General features: G+C 42.4%; 1 protein-coding gene across 9 annotated transcripts in view; it reads left to right on the plus strand.

The window, feature by feature from the left end:
- l3mbtl1 (L3MBTL histone methyl-lysine binding protein 1) overlaps window positions 1–17,187 on the plus strand; it is a 74,276-nt gene that overhangs the window by 46,865 nt on the left and 10,224 nt on the right. For 4 of the 9 annotated variants that reach the window (XM_072915902.1, XM_072915900.1, XM_072915901.1 and 1 more), the window contains 8 exons: window positions 57–235; window positions 3,386–3,462; window positions 3,521–3,609; window positions 3,677–3,787; window positions 3,967–4,108; window positions 13,410–13,506; window positions 13,575–13,766; window positions 13,826–13,875. In XM_072915902.1, coding sequence (XP_072772003.1) covers window positions 57–235; window positions 3,386–3,462; window positions 3,521–3,609; window positions 3,677–3,787; window positions 3,967–4,108; window positions 13,410–13,506; window positions 13,575–13,766; window positions 13,826–13,875 — 937 coding nt within the window. The remainder of the gene's footprint in view (window positions 1–56; window positions 236–3,385; window positions 3,463–3,520; window positions 3,610–3,676; window positions 3,788–3,966; window positions 4,109–13,409; window positions 13,507–13,574; window positions 13,767–13,825; window positions 13,876–17,187) is intronic. The other 5 variants (XR_012051133.1, XM_072915906.1, XM_072915903.1 and 2 more) reach the window with 4 other exon arrangements.

Raw genomic sequence — 17,187 nt, forward strand, 5'->3', positions numbered from 1 at the left:
GTGTGTGTGTGTGTGTGTGTGTGTGTGTGTGTGTGTGTGTGTGCGCGCTCCAACAGACGGACATGCAGTGCGGCTTCCAGGTGGGCATGAAACTGGAGGCTGTGGACCGCATGAACCCTTCGCTCATCTGCGTGGCCACCGTCACCGACGCCGTGGACCGCCGCTTCCTGGTCCACTTTGACAACTGGGATGACACCTACGACTACTGGTCAGCAAGTCCAAACAATATTTCATGGTACAAGCACAACATTGATGCAATAATATATTTATATAATAGCAAAGAAAAAGTCACGGTAAGCTAAAAAGTACATAATTTTAAGGCACCGACTAAAAAGCAACACATGAACATAAATATTAAATGTAAAGACAATATAGTCATGAAAATACAAAAAAAAAGCCAATAAATGTTTTAACAAATATGATAATAAGTTAAACCATAAGAAAAATAGCATAGAACATGTAAACAGTAATTACATTTTAACATCAAAATAAAGGTGTAATATTAAGAAAAAATGCACATAATTTAATGACAATTAAGTTATTATATTGTAAAGGAAAACACCAAAAATGATGATGATAAAGTTCTAGTATTTGAAAAAAAAAAAAAACATTTTATGAGAATAAAGGCATGATATTAAAAGGAATAAAACATATAATTGAATGAAAATTAAGCCTTAGCATTATGATACAAACACGTATTTTAAGGAACATAAATTCATAATATTATGAAAAAAACACAATTTTATGAGAATAAAGTCTTGTAATATGAGAAAAAACAGCCTTTTTTAAAGAATGAAATGTTAAGATATAAAAAAAAAAACGTGAATACATTTTATTACAATAAAATGTTGTTATGGTAAAAACACAACATTTTATAAGAATAAAGGCATGATATTGAAAGAAAAAAAGCATAGAATTTAAAGAATATGAAGTCTTAGCATTATGATAGAAACATGTATTTGAATGAGAATAAATTCATAATATTATGAAAAAAAAAACTAAATTTTATGAGAATAAAGGCATGATTTTAAAAGGAGAAAATAATATAATTGAATGAAAATGAAGCCTTAGCATTATGATGAAAACACATTTTAAGGAACATAAATTCATAATATTATGAAAAAAACAAAATTTTATGAGAATAAAGTCATGTAATATGAGAGAAAAACAGCCTTCTTTTAAAGAATGAAATGTTAAGATAAAAAAAACAACATGTGAATACATTTTATTACAATAAAATGTTATTATGGTAAAAACACAACATTTTATAAGAATAAAGGCATGATATTGAAAGGGAAAAAAGCATAGAATTTAATGAATATGAAGTCTTAGCATTATGATAAAAACACGTATTTTAATGAGCATAAATTCATAATATTATGAAAAAAAACACAATTTTATGAGAATAAGGTAGTAGTAATATGAAAAAAAAACATTTTATAAGAATAAAATGTTAGTATGATCAAAACACAAGATTGTATGTCATTTTACAAAAATAAAGGTGTAATATTAAGAAAAAAATCACATAATCTAATGACAATCAAGTAATTATACTGTTAAAAAAAAACACAAAAAATCATGAGGATAAATTTATATTATATAAATAAAACCCAACATTTTATGAGAATAAAGGCATGATATTAAAAGGAAAAAAGCTAATAATTTAATGAAAATTAAGTTGTAGCATTATGATAAAAACACATAATTTAATAAGAATAAAATGTTATAATGAGAAAAACACAACATATAATGTGACTAAAGTCATAGTTTTATGAAAAACCCATCACTTTCTTACAATAAAATGTTATTATGGTAACAATACAAACATTTATGAGAATAATAATATTAAAAAGGGGGAAAAGCACATCATTTTATGAAAATGAAGTCTTAGCATTATGATAAAAACGCATTTCAACGAGCATAATATTATTGGGGAAAAACACAATTTTATGTGAATAAGATCATAGTAATATGAAAAAAACAACATTTTATATGAATAAAATGTTAGTATTATAAAAGCACAAGATTGTATGTGAATAAAGTCATAGTTTTATAGAAAAACAACATGTTATGAGAATAAAATATTATTGTAAAAACACTGAGCATAAAGTCATAATATTATTGGGGGGAAAACTATAATTTAATGAGAATACATTTATAGGATTATGAAAACTGCCACAATTTAATGAGAATAAATGTGTTACATTACAAAGAGAAAAGGGTGTAATATTATCACATGATTTTTACTATTTTCAACATTATTGTCAAATATGAGGAAAAACATGAACTATTTAATAATAAAGTCCTAAGTCGTCCGAGAAAAGAAAATCTCATTTATGCATATTGTAGAAAAAGCAATCAGACATATTGATTTGCATAATTGTGTGTACAATTCATATTAGGACTACAAGAAGCACATCAATTCTATTGATTGATTGACAGGTGTGGTGCCATTATTGTGTGTACAATCCATATTATGACTAGAAGAACACATCATTTCTAACTCTTGATGTGAAATGTGCCACAGGTGTGATGCCATCATTGTGTGTACAATTGATAATATGACTAGAAGAAGCACATCATTTTTAATTATTGATTGACAGGTGTGATGCCATTATTGTGTGTACAATCCATATTATGACTAGAAGAAGCACATCATTTATATTGATTGATTGACAGGTGGGATGCCATTATTGTGTGTACAATCCATATTATGACTAGAAGAACACATAATTTCTAATGATTGATTGACAGGTGTGATGCAATTATTGTGTGTACAATCCATATTATGACTAGAAGAACACATCATTTCTAATTATTGATTGACAGGTGTGATGCCATTATCGTGTGTACAATCCATATTATGACTAGAAGAACACATCATTCATTTCTAATTCTTGATGTTCAATGTGCCACTGGTGTGATGCCATCAATGTGTGTACAATTGATAATATGACTAGAAGAAGCACATCATTTGTAATTATTGATTGACAGGTGTGATGCCATTATTGTGTGTACAATCCATATTATGACTAGAAGAAGCACATCATTTCTAATGATTGATTGACAGGTGTGATGCAATTATTGTGTGTACAATCCATATTATGACTACAAGAACACATCATTTCTAATTATTGATTGACAGGTGTGATGCCATTATTGTGTGTACAATCCATATTATGACTAAAAGAACACATCATTCATTTCTAATTCTTGATGTGAAATGTGCCACTGGTGTGATGCCATCAATGTGTGTACAATTGATAATATGACTAGAAGAAGCACATAATTTCTAATTATTGATTGACAGGTGTGATGCAATTATTGTGTGTACAATCCATATTATGACTAGAAGAACACATCATTTCTAATGATTGATTGACAGGTGTGATGCCAGCAGTCCGTACATTCACCCCATTGGTTGGTGCCAGGAGAAGAGTCTTCCCCTCACCCCACCTCAAGGTGTGTGTACGTTCCAACCCATGTACGGTATTTAGCTGACATGCCGCTCCTGCATCAGCAGACTATCCTGACCAGGCAGACTTCTCCTGGTCGCGCTACCTGACTGAGACGGGCTCCAAGGCGGTGGCGCCCGAGGCTTTCCAAACGGTCAGAAGAACATTGTTCATGGCGTCCACTGTCTGTGTCCTACATTCTTCTTGCTGTCGCCATGCAGCGTCCTGCACACAACTTCCTGCCTCACATGAAACTGGAGGCTGTGGACAAGAGAAGTCCTGGTCTCATCAGAGTGGCCACAGTGGAGGAAGTGGAGACTCACCGCATCAAGGTATTCATGAGTGTGTCAAGGTATTCGTGTGTGTGTGTGTGTGTGTGTGTGTGTGTGTGTGTGTGTGTGTGTGTGTGTGTGTGTGTGTGTGTGTGTGTGTGTGTGTGTGTGTGTGTGTGTGTGTGTGTGTGTGTGTGTGTGTGTGTGTGTCGCCTACTACACGCCTGTTCCTCCTCCAGATCCACTATGACGGCTGGAGTCACGTCTATGACGAGTGGATGGACTCGGACCACCCCGACATCCACCCGGCAGGCTGGTGCGAGGCCACCGCTCACCCCCTCAAGGCCCCCCCGCACGATGCCAAAACACATCAGACCCACGGTGACCACACACTTACATGTCTTTATCACCACATACTTACATGTCTTCATCACCACACACTTACATGTCTTCATCATTGCCACACACTTACATGTCTTCATCACCACACACTTACATGTCTTCATCATTGCCACACACTTACATGTCTTCATCACCACACACTTACATGTCTTTATCACCACATACTTACATGTCTTCATCACCACACACTTACATGTCTTCATCATTGCCACACACTTACATGTCTTCATCACCACACACTTACATGTCTTCATCACCACACTCTTACATGTCTTCATCACCACACACTTACATGTCTTCATCACCACACACTTACATATCTTCATCACCACACACTTACATGTCTTCATCACCACACACTTACATGTCTTCATCATTGCCACACACTTACATGTCTTCATCACCACACACTTACATGTCTTCATCATTGCCACACACTTACATGTCTTCATCACCACACACTTACATGTCTTTATCACCACATACTTACATGTCTTCATCACCACACACTTACATGTCTTCATCATTGCCACACACTTACATGTCTTCATCACCACACACTTACATGTCTTCATCACCACATACTTACATGTCTTCATCACCACACACTTACATGTCTTCATCATTGCCACACACTTACATGGCTTCATCACCACACACTTACATGTCTTCATCACCACACACTTACAGTACATGTCTTCATCATTGCCACACACTTACATGTCTTCATCACCACACACATACATGTCTTCATCACCACACACTTACATGTCTTAATCACCACACACTTACATGTCTTCATCATTGCCACACACTTACATGTTTTCATCACCACACACACTTACATGTCGTCATCACCACACACTTACATGTCTTCATCATCGCCACACACTTACATGTCTTCATCACCACATACTTACATGTCTTCATCACCACACACTTACATGTCTTCATCATCACCACACACTTACATGTCTTCATCACCACACACTTACATGTCTTCTTCACCACACACTTACATGTCTTCATCACCACATACTTACATGTCTTCATCACCACACACTAACATGTCTTCATCACCACACACTTACATGTCTTCATCACCACACTCTTACATGTCTTCATCACCACACACTAACATGTCTTCATCACCACACACTTACATGTCTTCATCACCACACACTTACATGTCTTCATCATTGCCACACACTTACATGTCTTCATCACCACACACTTACATGTCTTCATCATCACATACTTACATGTCTTCATCACCACACACTTACATGTCTTCATCACCACACACTTACATGTCTTCATCATCACCACACACTTACATGTCTTCATCACCACACACTTACATGTCTTCTTCACCACACACTTACATGTCTTCATCACCACACACTAACATGTCTTCATCACCACACACTTACATGTCTTCATCACCACACTCTTACATGTCTTCATCACCACACACTAACATGTCTTCATCACCACACACTTACATGTCTTCATCATCACCACACACTTACATGTCTTCATCACCACACACTTACATGTCTTCATCACCACATACTTACATGTCTTCATCACCACACACTTACATGTCTTCATCACCACACACTTACATGTCTTCATCACCACACTCTTACATGTCTTCATCACCACATACTTACATGTCTTCATCACCACACACTAACATGTCTTCATCACCACACACTTACATGTCTTCATCACCACACACTTACATGTCTTCATCACCACACACTTACATGTCTTAATCACCACACACTTACATGTCTTCATCATTGCCACACACTTACATGTTTTCATCACCACATACTTACATGTCTTCATCATCACCACACACTTACATGTCTTCATCACCACACACTTACATGTCTTCATCACCACACACTTACATGTCTTCATCATTGCCACACACTTACATGTCTTCATCACCACACACTAACATGTCTTCATCACCACACACTTACATGTCTTCATCACCACACTCTTACATGTCTTCATCACCACACACTAACATGTCTTCATCACCACACACTTACATGTCTTCATCATCACATACTTACATGTCTTCATCACCACACACTTACATGTCTTCATCACCACACACTTACATGTCTTCATCATCACCACACACTTACATGTCTTCATCACCACACACTTACATGTCTTCATCACCACATACTTACATGTCTTCATCACCACACACTTACATGTCTTCATCACCACATACTTACATGTCTTCATCACCACACACTTACATGTCTTCATCACCACACTCTTACATGTCTTCATCACCACATACTTACATGTCTTCATCACCACACACTAACATGTCTTCATCACCACACACTTACATGTCTTCATCACCACATACTTACATGTCTTCATCACCACACACTTACATGTCTTCATCGCCACACACTAACATGTCTTCATCACCACACACTTACATGTCTTCATCACCACACACTTACATGTCTTCATCGCCACACACTAACATGTCTTCATCACCACACACTTACATGTCTTCATCACCACGCTCTTACATGTCTTCATCACCACACACTTACATGTCTTCATCACCACATACTTACATGTCTTCATCACCACACACTTACATGTCTTCATCACCACACACTTACATGTCTTCATCACCACACACTTACATGTCTTCTTCACCACACACTTACATGTCTTCATCATCACCACACACTTACATGTATTCTTCACCACACACTTACATGTCTTCATCACCACACACTTACATGTCTTCATCACCACACACTTACATGTCTTCTTCACCACACACTTACATGTCTTCATCATTGCCAGACACTTACATGGCTTCATCACCACACACTTACATGTCTTCATCATTGCCACACACTTACATGTCTTCATCACCACACACTTACATGTCTTTATCACCACATACTTACATGTCTTCATCACCACACACTTACATGTCTTCATCATTGCCACACACTTACATGTCTTCATCACCACACACTTACATGTCTTCATCACCACATACTTACATGTCTTCATCACCACACACTTACATGTCTTCATCATTGCCACACACTTACATGTCTTCATCACCACACACTTACAGTACATGTCTTCATCATTGCCACACACTTACATGTCTTCATCACCACACACTTACATGTCTTCATCACCACACACTTACATGTCTTCATCACCACACACTTACATGTCTTCATCATTGCCACACACTTACATGTCTTCATCACCACACACTTACATGTCTTCATCATTACCACACACATACATGTCTTCATCACCACACACTTACATGTCTTCATCACCACACACTTACATGTCTTCATCACCACACACTTACATGTCTTCATCACCACACACTTACATGTCTTCATCACCACATACTTACATGTTTTCATCACCACACACACTTACATGTCGTCATCACCACACACTTACATGTCTTCATCATCGCCACACACTTACATGTCTTCATCACCACACACTTACATGTCTTCATCATTACCACACACATACATGTCTTCATCACCACACACTTACATGTCTTCATCACCACACACTTACATGTCTTCATCACCACACACTTACATGTCTTCATCACCACACACTTACATGTCTTCATCACCACATACTTACATGTTTTCATCACCACACACACTTACATGTCGTCATCACCACACACTTACATGTCTTCATCATCGCCACACACTTACATGTCTTCATCACCACACACTTACATGTCTTCATCACCACACACTTACATGTCTTCATCATCACCACACACTTACATGTCTTCATCACCACACACTTACATGTCTTCATCACCACACACTTACATGTCTTCATCACCACACTCTTACATGTCTTCATCACCACACACTTACATGTCTTCATCACCACACACTTACATGTCTTCATCACCACACACTTACATGTCTTCTTCACCACACACTTACATGTCTTCATCATCACCACACACTTACATGTATTCTTCACCACACACTTACATGTCTTCATCACCACACACTTACATGTCTTCATCACCACACACTTACATGTCTTCTTCACCACACACTTACATGTCTTCATCATCACCACACACTTACATGTCTTCATCACCACACACTTACATGTCTTCATCATCACCACACACTTACATGTCTTCATCACCACACACTTACATGTCTTCATCACCACACTCTTACATGTCTTAATCACCACACACACTTACATGTCTTCATCACCACACACTTACATGAAATGTTGATATCCGACCCAGGCCTCTGTCGTATGTGCAAATAAATGGGATATATATGCGATGTTTTTTCAAAGAGAACGCTCCCGCGCTTCAGGTCGCATTCGTCTGACCAGAGTGTCGTCAAAAAGCGATAAGCGTCATAATTATTGGCCAAAATAGAATACAAAATGAATAGTTGACAACGGAGCAGAAAACAGGTGAAAATAAAATGTTTTAGGAACCACTCCTCACCCACAGAGAAAATATGTCCTCTTCCTTCGTCATCTTCTACGTACAATCATTTGCTGCAATAAATGTTGACTTGGATGGCACAAAACCCTTGAAATTGCCACAAATGGGCCAGGACTGAGACCGACTAAGGTGGAAGCCATGTTTACTTGTGTGAACACCGCAGTGGCGTCATGTCCGCATGTGGGTAGTAGCAGTAGCAGTAATGAAGTACTGCCATACTAATGGAATAAAATGGTACTACACTGCCTCTGAAAAATACCGCTGCTACTTTTTTTTTAATTACATCGGTGGAGCAGAGGAGCAGGTTCGGCAGCGCACACGTACGGAGTACTTACAAGCAGACACGGCGTGACGAGATAAGAGGAAGAACGGACGCATTTTGGCTTAAAAACTAACAATAAATGTGAAGCTGTAACACTGAAGAGGTGTGTCAAGACATAGCTCACGGCTAACGTCCATCCACAGTGTTTTAGCTACTGCTAAATGACTAATCCTGGCCTCCATGACGACAAATAAAGTAAGTTTCTTACAAGTATTATTATCCCTGCAGGACCAGGAATAGCTAAACATGCTTCACTACACACCGTAGGAGGATACAATAGCAAACAGCAAGCGAGCGCTCCTCAATGTAAACAAATGATCCTGTAACTACTTGGTATCGAATCGACACTCAAATGTGTAGTATCACCTAAAACTAATGTAAAGTATCAAAGATTAGAAGAATTAGTGATTATTACATTTGAACAGAAGTGTAGATACAACATGTTAAAACAGGAAGTAAATAGATATTAACAGTAAATGAACAAGTAGATTAATAATCAATTTTTACAGTTTGTCCCTCATAATGTAGACAAAATAATAGGTAGATAAATGACACAATATGTTACTGCATACGTCAGCAGACTAATTAGGAGTCTTTGTTTGTTTACTTACTACTAAAAGACAACTTGTCTAGTATGTTCACTATTTTATTTAAGGAATAAATTGCAATAATAAACATATGTTTCATGTACACTAAGATTTGCCATCCATCCATCTTCTTCCGCTTATCCGAGGTCGGGTCGCGGGGGCAGCAGCCTAAGCAGGGAAGCCCAGACTTCTCTCTCCCCAGCCACTTCGTCCAGCTCTTCCTGTGGGACCCCGAGGCGTTCCCAGGCCAGCCGAGAGACATAGTCTTCCCAACGTGTCCTGGGTCTTCCCCGCGGCCTCCTACCGGTCGGACGTGCCCTAAACACCTCCCTAGGGAGGTGTTCGGGTGGCATCCTAACCAGATGCCCGAACCACCTCATCTGGCTCCTCTCGATGTGGAGGAGCAGCGGCTTTACTTTGAGCTCCTCCCGGATGGCAGAGCTTCTCACCCTATCTCTAAGGGAGAGCCCCGCCACCCGGCGGAGGAAACTCATTTCGGCCGCTTGTACCCGTGATCTTGTCCTTTCGGTCATAACCCAAAGCTCATGACCATAGGTGAGGATGGGAACGTAGATCGACCGGTAAATTGAGAGCTTTGCCTTCTGGCTCAGCTCCTTCTTCACCACAACGGATCGATACAGCGTCCGCATTACTGAAGACGCCGCACCGATCCAACTGTCGATCTCACGATCCACTCTTCCCTCACTCGTGAACAAGACTCCGAGGTACTTGAACTCCTCCACTTGGGGCAAGATCTCCTCCCCAACCCGGAGATGGCACTCCACCCTTTTCCGGGCGAGAACCATGGACTCGGACTTGGAGGTGCTTATTCTCATCCCAGTCGCTTCACACTCGGCTGCGAACCGATCCAGTGAGAGTTGAAGATCCTGGCCAGATGAAGCCATCAGGACCACATCATCTGCAAAAAGCAGAGACCTAATCCTGCAGCCACCAAACCAGATCCCCTCAACGCCTTGACTGCGCCTAGAAATTCTGTCCATAAAAGTTATGAACAGAATCGGTGACAAAGGGCAGCCTTGGCGGAGTCCAACCCTCACTGGAAACTTGTCCGACTTACTACCGGCAATGCGGACCAGGCTCTGGCACTGATCATACAGGGAGCGGACTGCCACAATCAGACAGTCCGATACCCCGTACTCTCTGAGCACTCCCCACAGGACTTCCCGAGGGACACGGTCGAATGCCTTCTCCAAGTCTACAAAACACATGTAGACTGGTTGGGCAAACTCCCATGCACCCTCAACGACCCTGCGGAGAGTATAGAGCTGGTCCACAGTTCCACGACCAGGACGAAAACCACACTGTTCCTCCTGAATCCGAGGTTCGACTATCCGGCGTAGCCTCCTCTCCAGTACACCTGAATAGACCTTACCGGGAAGGCTGAGGAGTGTGATCCCACGATAGTTAGAACATACCCTCCGGTTCCCCTTCTTAAAGAGAGGAACCACCACCCCGGTCTGCCAATCCAGTGGCACCGCCCCCGATGTCCGCGCGATGCTGCAGAGTCTTGTCAACCAAGACAGCCCCACAGCATCCAGAGCCTTAAGGAACTCCGGGCGGATCTCATCTACCCCCGGGGCCTTGCCACCGAGGAGCTTTTTAACTACCTCAGCAACCTCAGCCCCAGAAATAGGAGAACCCACCACAGACTCCCCAGGCACTGCTTCCTCATAGGAAGACGTGTTGGTGGGATTGAGGAGGTCTTCGAAGTATTCCCTCCACCGATCCACAACATCTGCAGTCGAGGTCAGCAGAACACCATCCTCGCCATACACGGTGTTGATAGTGCACTGCTTCCCCTTCCTGAGGCGGCGGATGGTGGTCCAGAATTGCTTCGAAGCCGTCCGGAAGTCGTTTTCCATGGCCTCACCGAACTCCTCCCATGTCCGAGTTTTTGCCTCTGCGACCGCTGAAGCCGCACACCGCTTGGCCTGTCGGTACCTGTCCGCTGCCTCAGGAGTCCCATGAGCCAAAAGAACCCGATAGGACTCCTTCTTCAGCTTGACGGCATCCCTCACCGCCGGTGTCCACCAACGGGTTCTAGGATTACCGCCACGACAAGCACCAACTACCTTGCGGCCACAGCTCCAATCAGCCGCCTCGACAATAGAGGCGCGGAACATGGTCCATTCGGACTCAATGTCCAGCACCTCCCTCGTGACATGTTCAAAGTTCTTCCGGAGGTGGGAATTGAAACTCTCTCTGACAGGAGACTCTGCCAGACGTTCCCAGCAAACCCTCACAATGCGTTTGGGCCTGCCAGGTCTGTCCGGCATCCTCCCCCACCATCGCAGCCAACTCACCACCAGGTGGTGATCGGTAGAAAGCTCCGCCCCTCTCTTCACCCGAGTGTCCAAAACATGAGGCCGCAAATCCGATGACACAACTACAAAGTCGATCATGGAACTGCGGCCTAGGGTGTCCTGGTGCCAAGTGCACATATGGACACCCTTATGTTTGAACATGGTGTTCGTTATGGACAATCTGTGACGGGCACAAAAGTCCAATAACATAACACCGCTCGGGTTCAGATCCGGGCAGCCATTCTTCCCAATCACGCCTCTCCAGGTTTCACTGTCGCTGCCAACATGAGCATTGAAGTCCCCCAGTAGAACGAGGGAATCACCCGGGGGAGCACTCTCAAGTACTCCCTCGAGTGAATCCAAAAAGGGTGGGTACTCTGAGCTGCGGTTTGGCGCGTAAGCGCAAACCACAGTCAGGACCCGTTCCCCCACCCGAAGGCGGAGGGAAGCTACCCTCTCGTCCACCGGGTTGAACTCCAACGTACAGGCTCTGAGCCGGGGGGCAACAAGAATTGCCACCCCAGCCCGTCGCCTCTCACTGCCGGCAACGCCAGAGTGGAAGAGAGTCCAGCCCCTCTCGAGAGAACTGGTTCCAGAGCCCTTGCTGTGCGTCGAAGTGAGTCCGACTATATCTAGCCGGAACTTCTCCACCTCGCGCACTAGCTCAGGCTCCTTCCCCCCCAGCGAGGTGACGTTCCACGTCCCAAGAGCTAGCTTCTGTAGCCGAGGATCGGACCGCCAAGTGCCCTGCCCTCGGCTGCCGCCCAGCTCACATCGCACCCGACCTCTATGACCCCTGCTATGGGTGGTGAGCCCATTGGAGGGGGGACCCACGTTGCCTCTTCGGGCTGTGCCCGGCCGGGCCCCATGGGGACAGGCCCGGCCACCAGGCGCTCGCCATCGTGCCCCACCTCCGGGCCTGGCTCCAGAGGGGGGCCCCGGTGACCCGTGTCCGGGCAAGGGAAATCTGGGTTCCTTGCTTGTTTTCTTCATAGAGGTCTTCGAGCTGCTCTTTGTCTGATCCCTCACCTAGGACCAGTTTGTCTTGGGAGACCCTACCAGGGGGCATAAAGCCCCCGGACAACATAGCTCCTAGGATCATTGGGACACGCAAACACCTCTACCACGTTAAGGTGGCAGCTCAGAGAGGAGACTACTTGACTAAGACTAAGATTTGTTGTTACAATAAAGACAATAATAAATTTTTTGTTTGCGGTGCCCTTTATTTAAAAAAATGTGGAAATATTTTCGTATCAGGACATTACTTACGGGTCAGATTGCATTCACATTAGACACCACCTTTCTTTTTTTAAACGTGAACAGCCACTAACAAAAAGATCGGATGTGACCAAAAAGAATCCTAAATTGGACATGGTGTGTGAGTGTAGCCAAAGTCTTCTTGTGGTGTTTTTCAAGAAGCAAGCAACTCCCAAGACCTGGACATCCATGTTGTTGGTAACGCTTGAGTGGAAGTAGAAGTGAAATGCTTTAATGTCTTCAGATGTGGCCATGATGGCGGTCCAGTCCGCCTACCCTGCACCAGTTTCCTGCAAGGCCGTCAGTCACAGCAGGAGCAGCAAGTACAGTTTCCACAACAGGTCGGCTTCTCATTCCGGCCACGCTAACGAACGTGTTTCAAGATGTTCTGGGAAAACAACCCCAACAGGAAGTGTCCGACTCCCGGCTGCGACGGATCGGGTCACGCGACGGGGCGCTTCACGGCCCACCACTGCGTGTCGGGCTGCCCGCTGGCCGAGCGCAACCAGAGCAGGCTGAAGGCCGAGCTGTCGGACTCGGAGAGCAAGAGGAGCTTCTTCTTTGCGCAGAAGAACAAGAAGACCTCACATTTCCGTGGCAGGTAATCAATGTCGCCTTTGCTTTTTTGTCTCTGTTGACATCGAGGTCTTGTTGTTGCAGGATCGGTCGCCCCCCCAAATACAGAAAGAACCAGCAGAGAGACTTTCTCAGTGAGTTTGTACCCTTTTGATTACAGCCACTCTTTCTTAACCCGAGTTAGCTATAATACACCTTTCCACCACTGGTGGCAGCAATGACAACATCAAACAAACAGAAGAAGTCTGGAGCTAAAGTCAGAGAGAAGTTTTTTAAGTGCAAAAATGATGACTAAAGTAGAGAAGCTGTATTTACAGTGTACCTACTCTCGTAAAGAACATAATGTCATGGCTGTCTTGAGTTTCCAATTATTTCTACAACTCTTATTTTTTTGTGATAGAGTGATTGGAGCACATACTTGTTGGTCACAAAAAACATTCATGAAGTTTGGTTCTTTTATGAATTTATTATGGGTCTACTGAAAATGTGACCAAATCTGCTGGGTCAAAAGTATACATACAGCAATGTTAATATTTGCTTACATGTCCCTCGGCAAGTTTCACTGCAATAAGACGCTTTTGGTAGCCACCCACAAGCTTCTGCTTTAATTTTTGACCACTCCTCTTGACAAAATTGGTGCAGTTCAGCTAAATGTGTTGGTTTTCTGACACGGACTTGTTTCTTCAGCATTGTCCACACGTTTAAGTCAGGACTTTGGGAAGGCCATTCTAAAACCTCCATTTTCGCCTGATTTAGCCATTCCTTTACCACTTTTGGCGTGTGTTTGGGGTCACTGTCCTGTTGGAACACCCAACTGCGCCCAAGACCCAACCTCCGGGCTGATGATTTTAGCTTGTCCTAAAGAATTTAGAGGTAATCCTCCTTTTTCATTGTCCCATTTAAAGCACCAGTTCTATTGGCGGCCAAACAGGAGCATAATACAACCACCACCATGCTTGACGGTAGGAATGGTGTTCCTGGGATTAAAGGCCTCACCTTTTCTCCTCCAAACATATTGCTGGGTATTGTGGCCAAACAGCTAAATTTTTGTTTCATCTGACCACAGAACTTTCCTCTAGAAGGTCTTATCTTTGTCTATGTGATGTCAGATGAAACAAAAGTGTAGCTGTTTGGCCACAATACCCAGCAAATTATTGAAAACTCAAGACAGCCATGACATTATGTTCTTTACAACTTTTGATCGCGACTGTACATCTGCACCTAAATTTCATTGACAGTTTATTTAAAAAACATATTATTATTTATAACGAATTTAGTTAGAATGTATTTATTTCAGCACCGCGTAATTGTATGTACATTTATTTTAGGCGTCCCTTCTTTTGCAGTATATTTAAATATTTTATTTTTGTAATCAGTCTGACCGAAGCCTTTGTGTGATTAATACGTGCTTTCACATCATTTGGCAGGGTTGTCAACCATTAGCTACAGTTGTTAAAGTCAAGAGTAAGATGACTAATTCAGTGGCAATATTTGAGTAGGCCCCAGGCCTCGTATGGATTCTTCATTTATCACTAAAAAGTAGCGTTTGTAAGTTTTACAATATAACTAAAACAATTTTTGTTTACTAAACCAGCCATAGCGGTTCTACTCGTATGGATTCTTCATTTATCACTAAAAAGCAACGTTTGTAAGTTTTACAACATAACTAAAACAATTCTTAATTACTAAAGCGTCCCATGTGTAATGTCTGTAGGAGTGTTTTCATGCATATTTGTACGTGCTATCATAATGTAATCAAGCTAGCGTTGTTAGCATTAGCTAATATGCTAACAGGTTTACGAGTGTCTGTGTTAGTATTATTAACTTACAATGGCATTATTTTTGTATTGTTTCACTTTCACAAATTCCTCAGTAAATTCACCAAAACATCACCGTGGAGTTATTGAGTCTGTTTAGCTGATTGGAGTGCTAGCTTGCGCAGCTAGTGGGTCCATGACCATGACTTCTGTTTTGTTTGATCAGCTGTTTTACAACCGTGTTACAGACACCGTTTGGAAACAATTAAGGTATGTAAATAATGCCAGGGTTGTCAACCATTAGCTACAGTTGTTAAAGTCGAGAGTCAGATGACTAATTCAGTGGCAATATTTGAGTAGGCTCCGGGCCCCTCTGTAGTGGAAAAGTGGGGACCCGAGGTCAAAAAGGTTAAGAACCCCTGATCTATTTGACAGGATGCAAAAATCACGTCTTCAACATGTTTCTGCTTATTTTCACCTAAAATACCACAACAAAATGATTAAAGGGGAACATTATCACCAGACCTATGTAAGCGTCAATATATACCTTGATGTTGCAGAAAAAAGACCATATATTTTTTTAACCGATTTCCGAACTCTAAATGGGTGAATTTTGGCGAATTAAACTCCTTTCTAATATTCGCTCTCGGAGCGATGACGTCACAACGTGGCGTCACATCGGGAAGCAATCCGCCATTTTCTCAAACACCGAGTCAAATCAGCTCTGTTATTTTCCGTTTTTTTCGACTGTTTTCCGTACCTTGGAGACATCATGCCTCGTCGGTGTGTTGTCGGAGGGTGTAACAACACGAACAGGGATGGATTCAAGTTGCACCAGTGGCCCAAAGATGCGAAAGTGGCAAGAAATTGGACGTTTGTTCCGCACACTTTACCGACGAAAGCTATGCTACGACAGAGATGGCAAGAATGTGTGGATATCCTGCGACACTCAAAGCAGATGCATTTCCAACGATAAAGTCAAAGAAATCTGCCGCCAGACCCCCATTGAATCTGCCGGAGTGTGTGAGCAATTCAGGGACAAAGGACCTCGCTAGCACGACAAGCAATGGCTGCAGTTTGTTCCCGCAGACGAGCGAGCTAAACCCCCTATCGACCCTAGCTTCCCTGGCCTGCTGACATCAACTCCAAAACTCGACAGATCAGCTTTCAGGAAAAGAGCGTGGATGAGGGTATGTCTACAGAATATATTAATTGATGAAAATTGGGCTGTCTGCACTCTCAAAGTGCATGTTGTTGCCAAATGTATTTCATATGCTGTAAACCTAGTTCATAGTTGTTAGTTTCCTTTAATGCCAAACAAACACATACCAATCGTTGGTTAGAAGGCGATAGCCGAATTCGTCCTCGCTTTCTCCCGTGTCGCTGGCTGTCGTGTCGTTTTCGTCGGTTTCGCTTGCATACGGTTCAAACCGATATGGCTCAATAGCTTCAGTTTCTTCTTCAATTTCGTTTTCGCTACCTGCCTCCACACTACAACCATCCGTTTCAATACATTCGTAATCTGTTGAATCGCTTAAGCCGCTGAAATCCGAGTTTGAATCCGAGCTAATGTCGCTATAGCTTGCTGTTCTTTCCGCCATGTTTGTTTGTGTTGGCTTCACTATGTGACGTCACAGGAAAATGGACAGGTGTTTATAACGATGGTTAAAATCAGGCACTTTGAAGCTT

Source organism: Nerophis lumbriciformis, linkage group LG23 (assembly GCF_033978685.3).
Source record: "Nerophis lumbriciformis linkage group LG23, RoL_Nlum_v2.1, whole genome shotgun sequence".
In the NCBI taxonomy this organism is placed as follows: Eukaryota; Metazoa; Chordata; class Actinopteri; order Syngnathiformes; family Syngnathidae; genus Nerophis; species Nerophis lumbriciformis.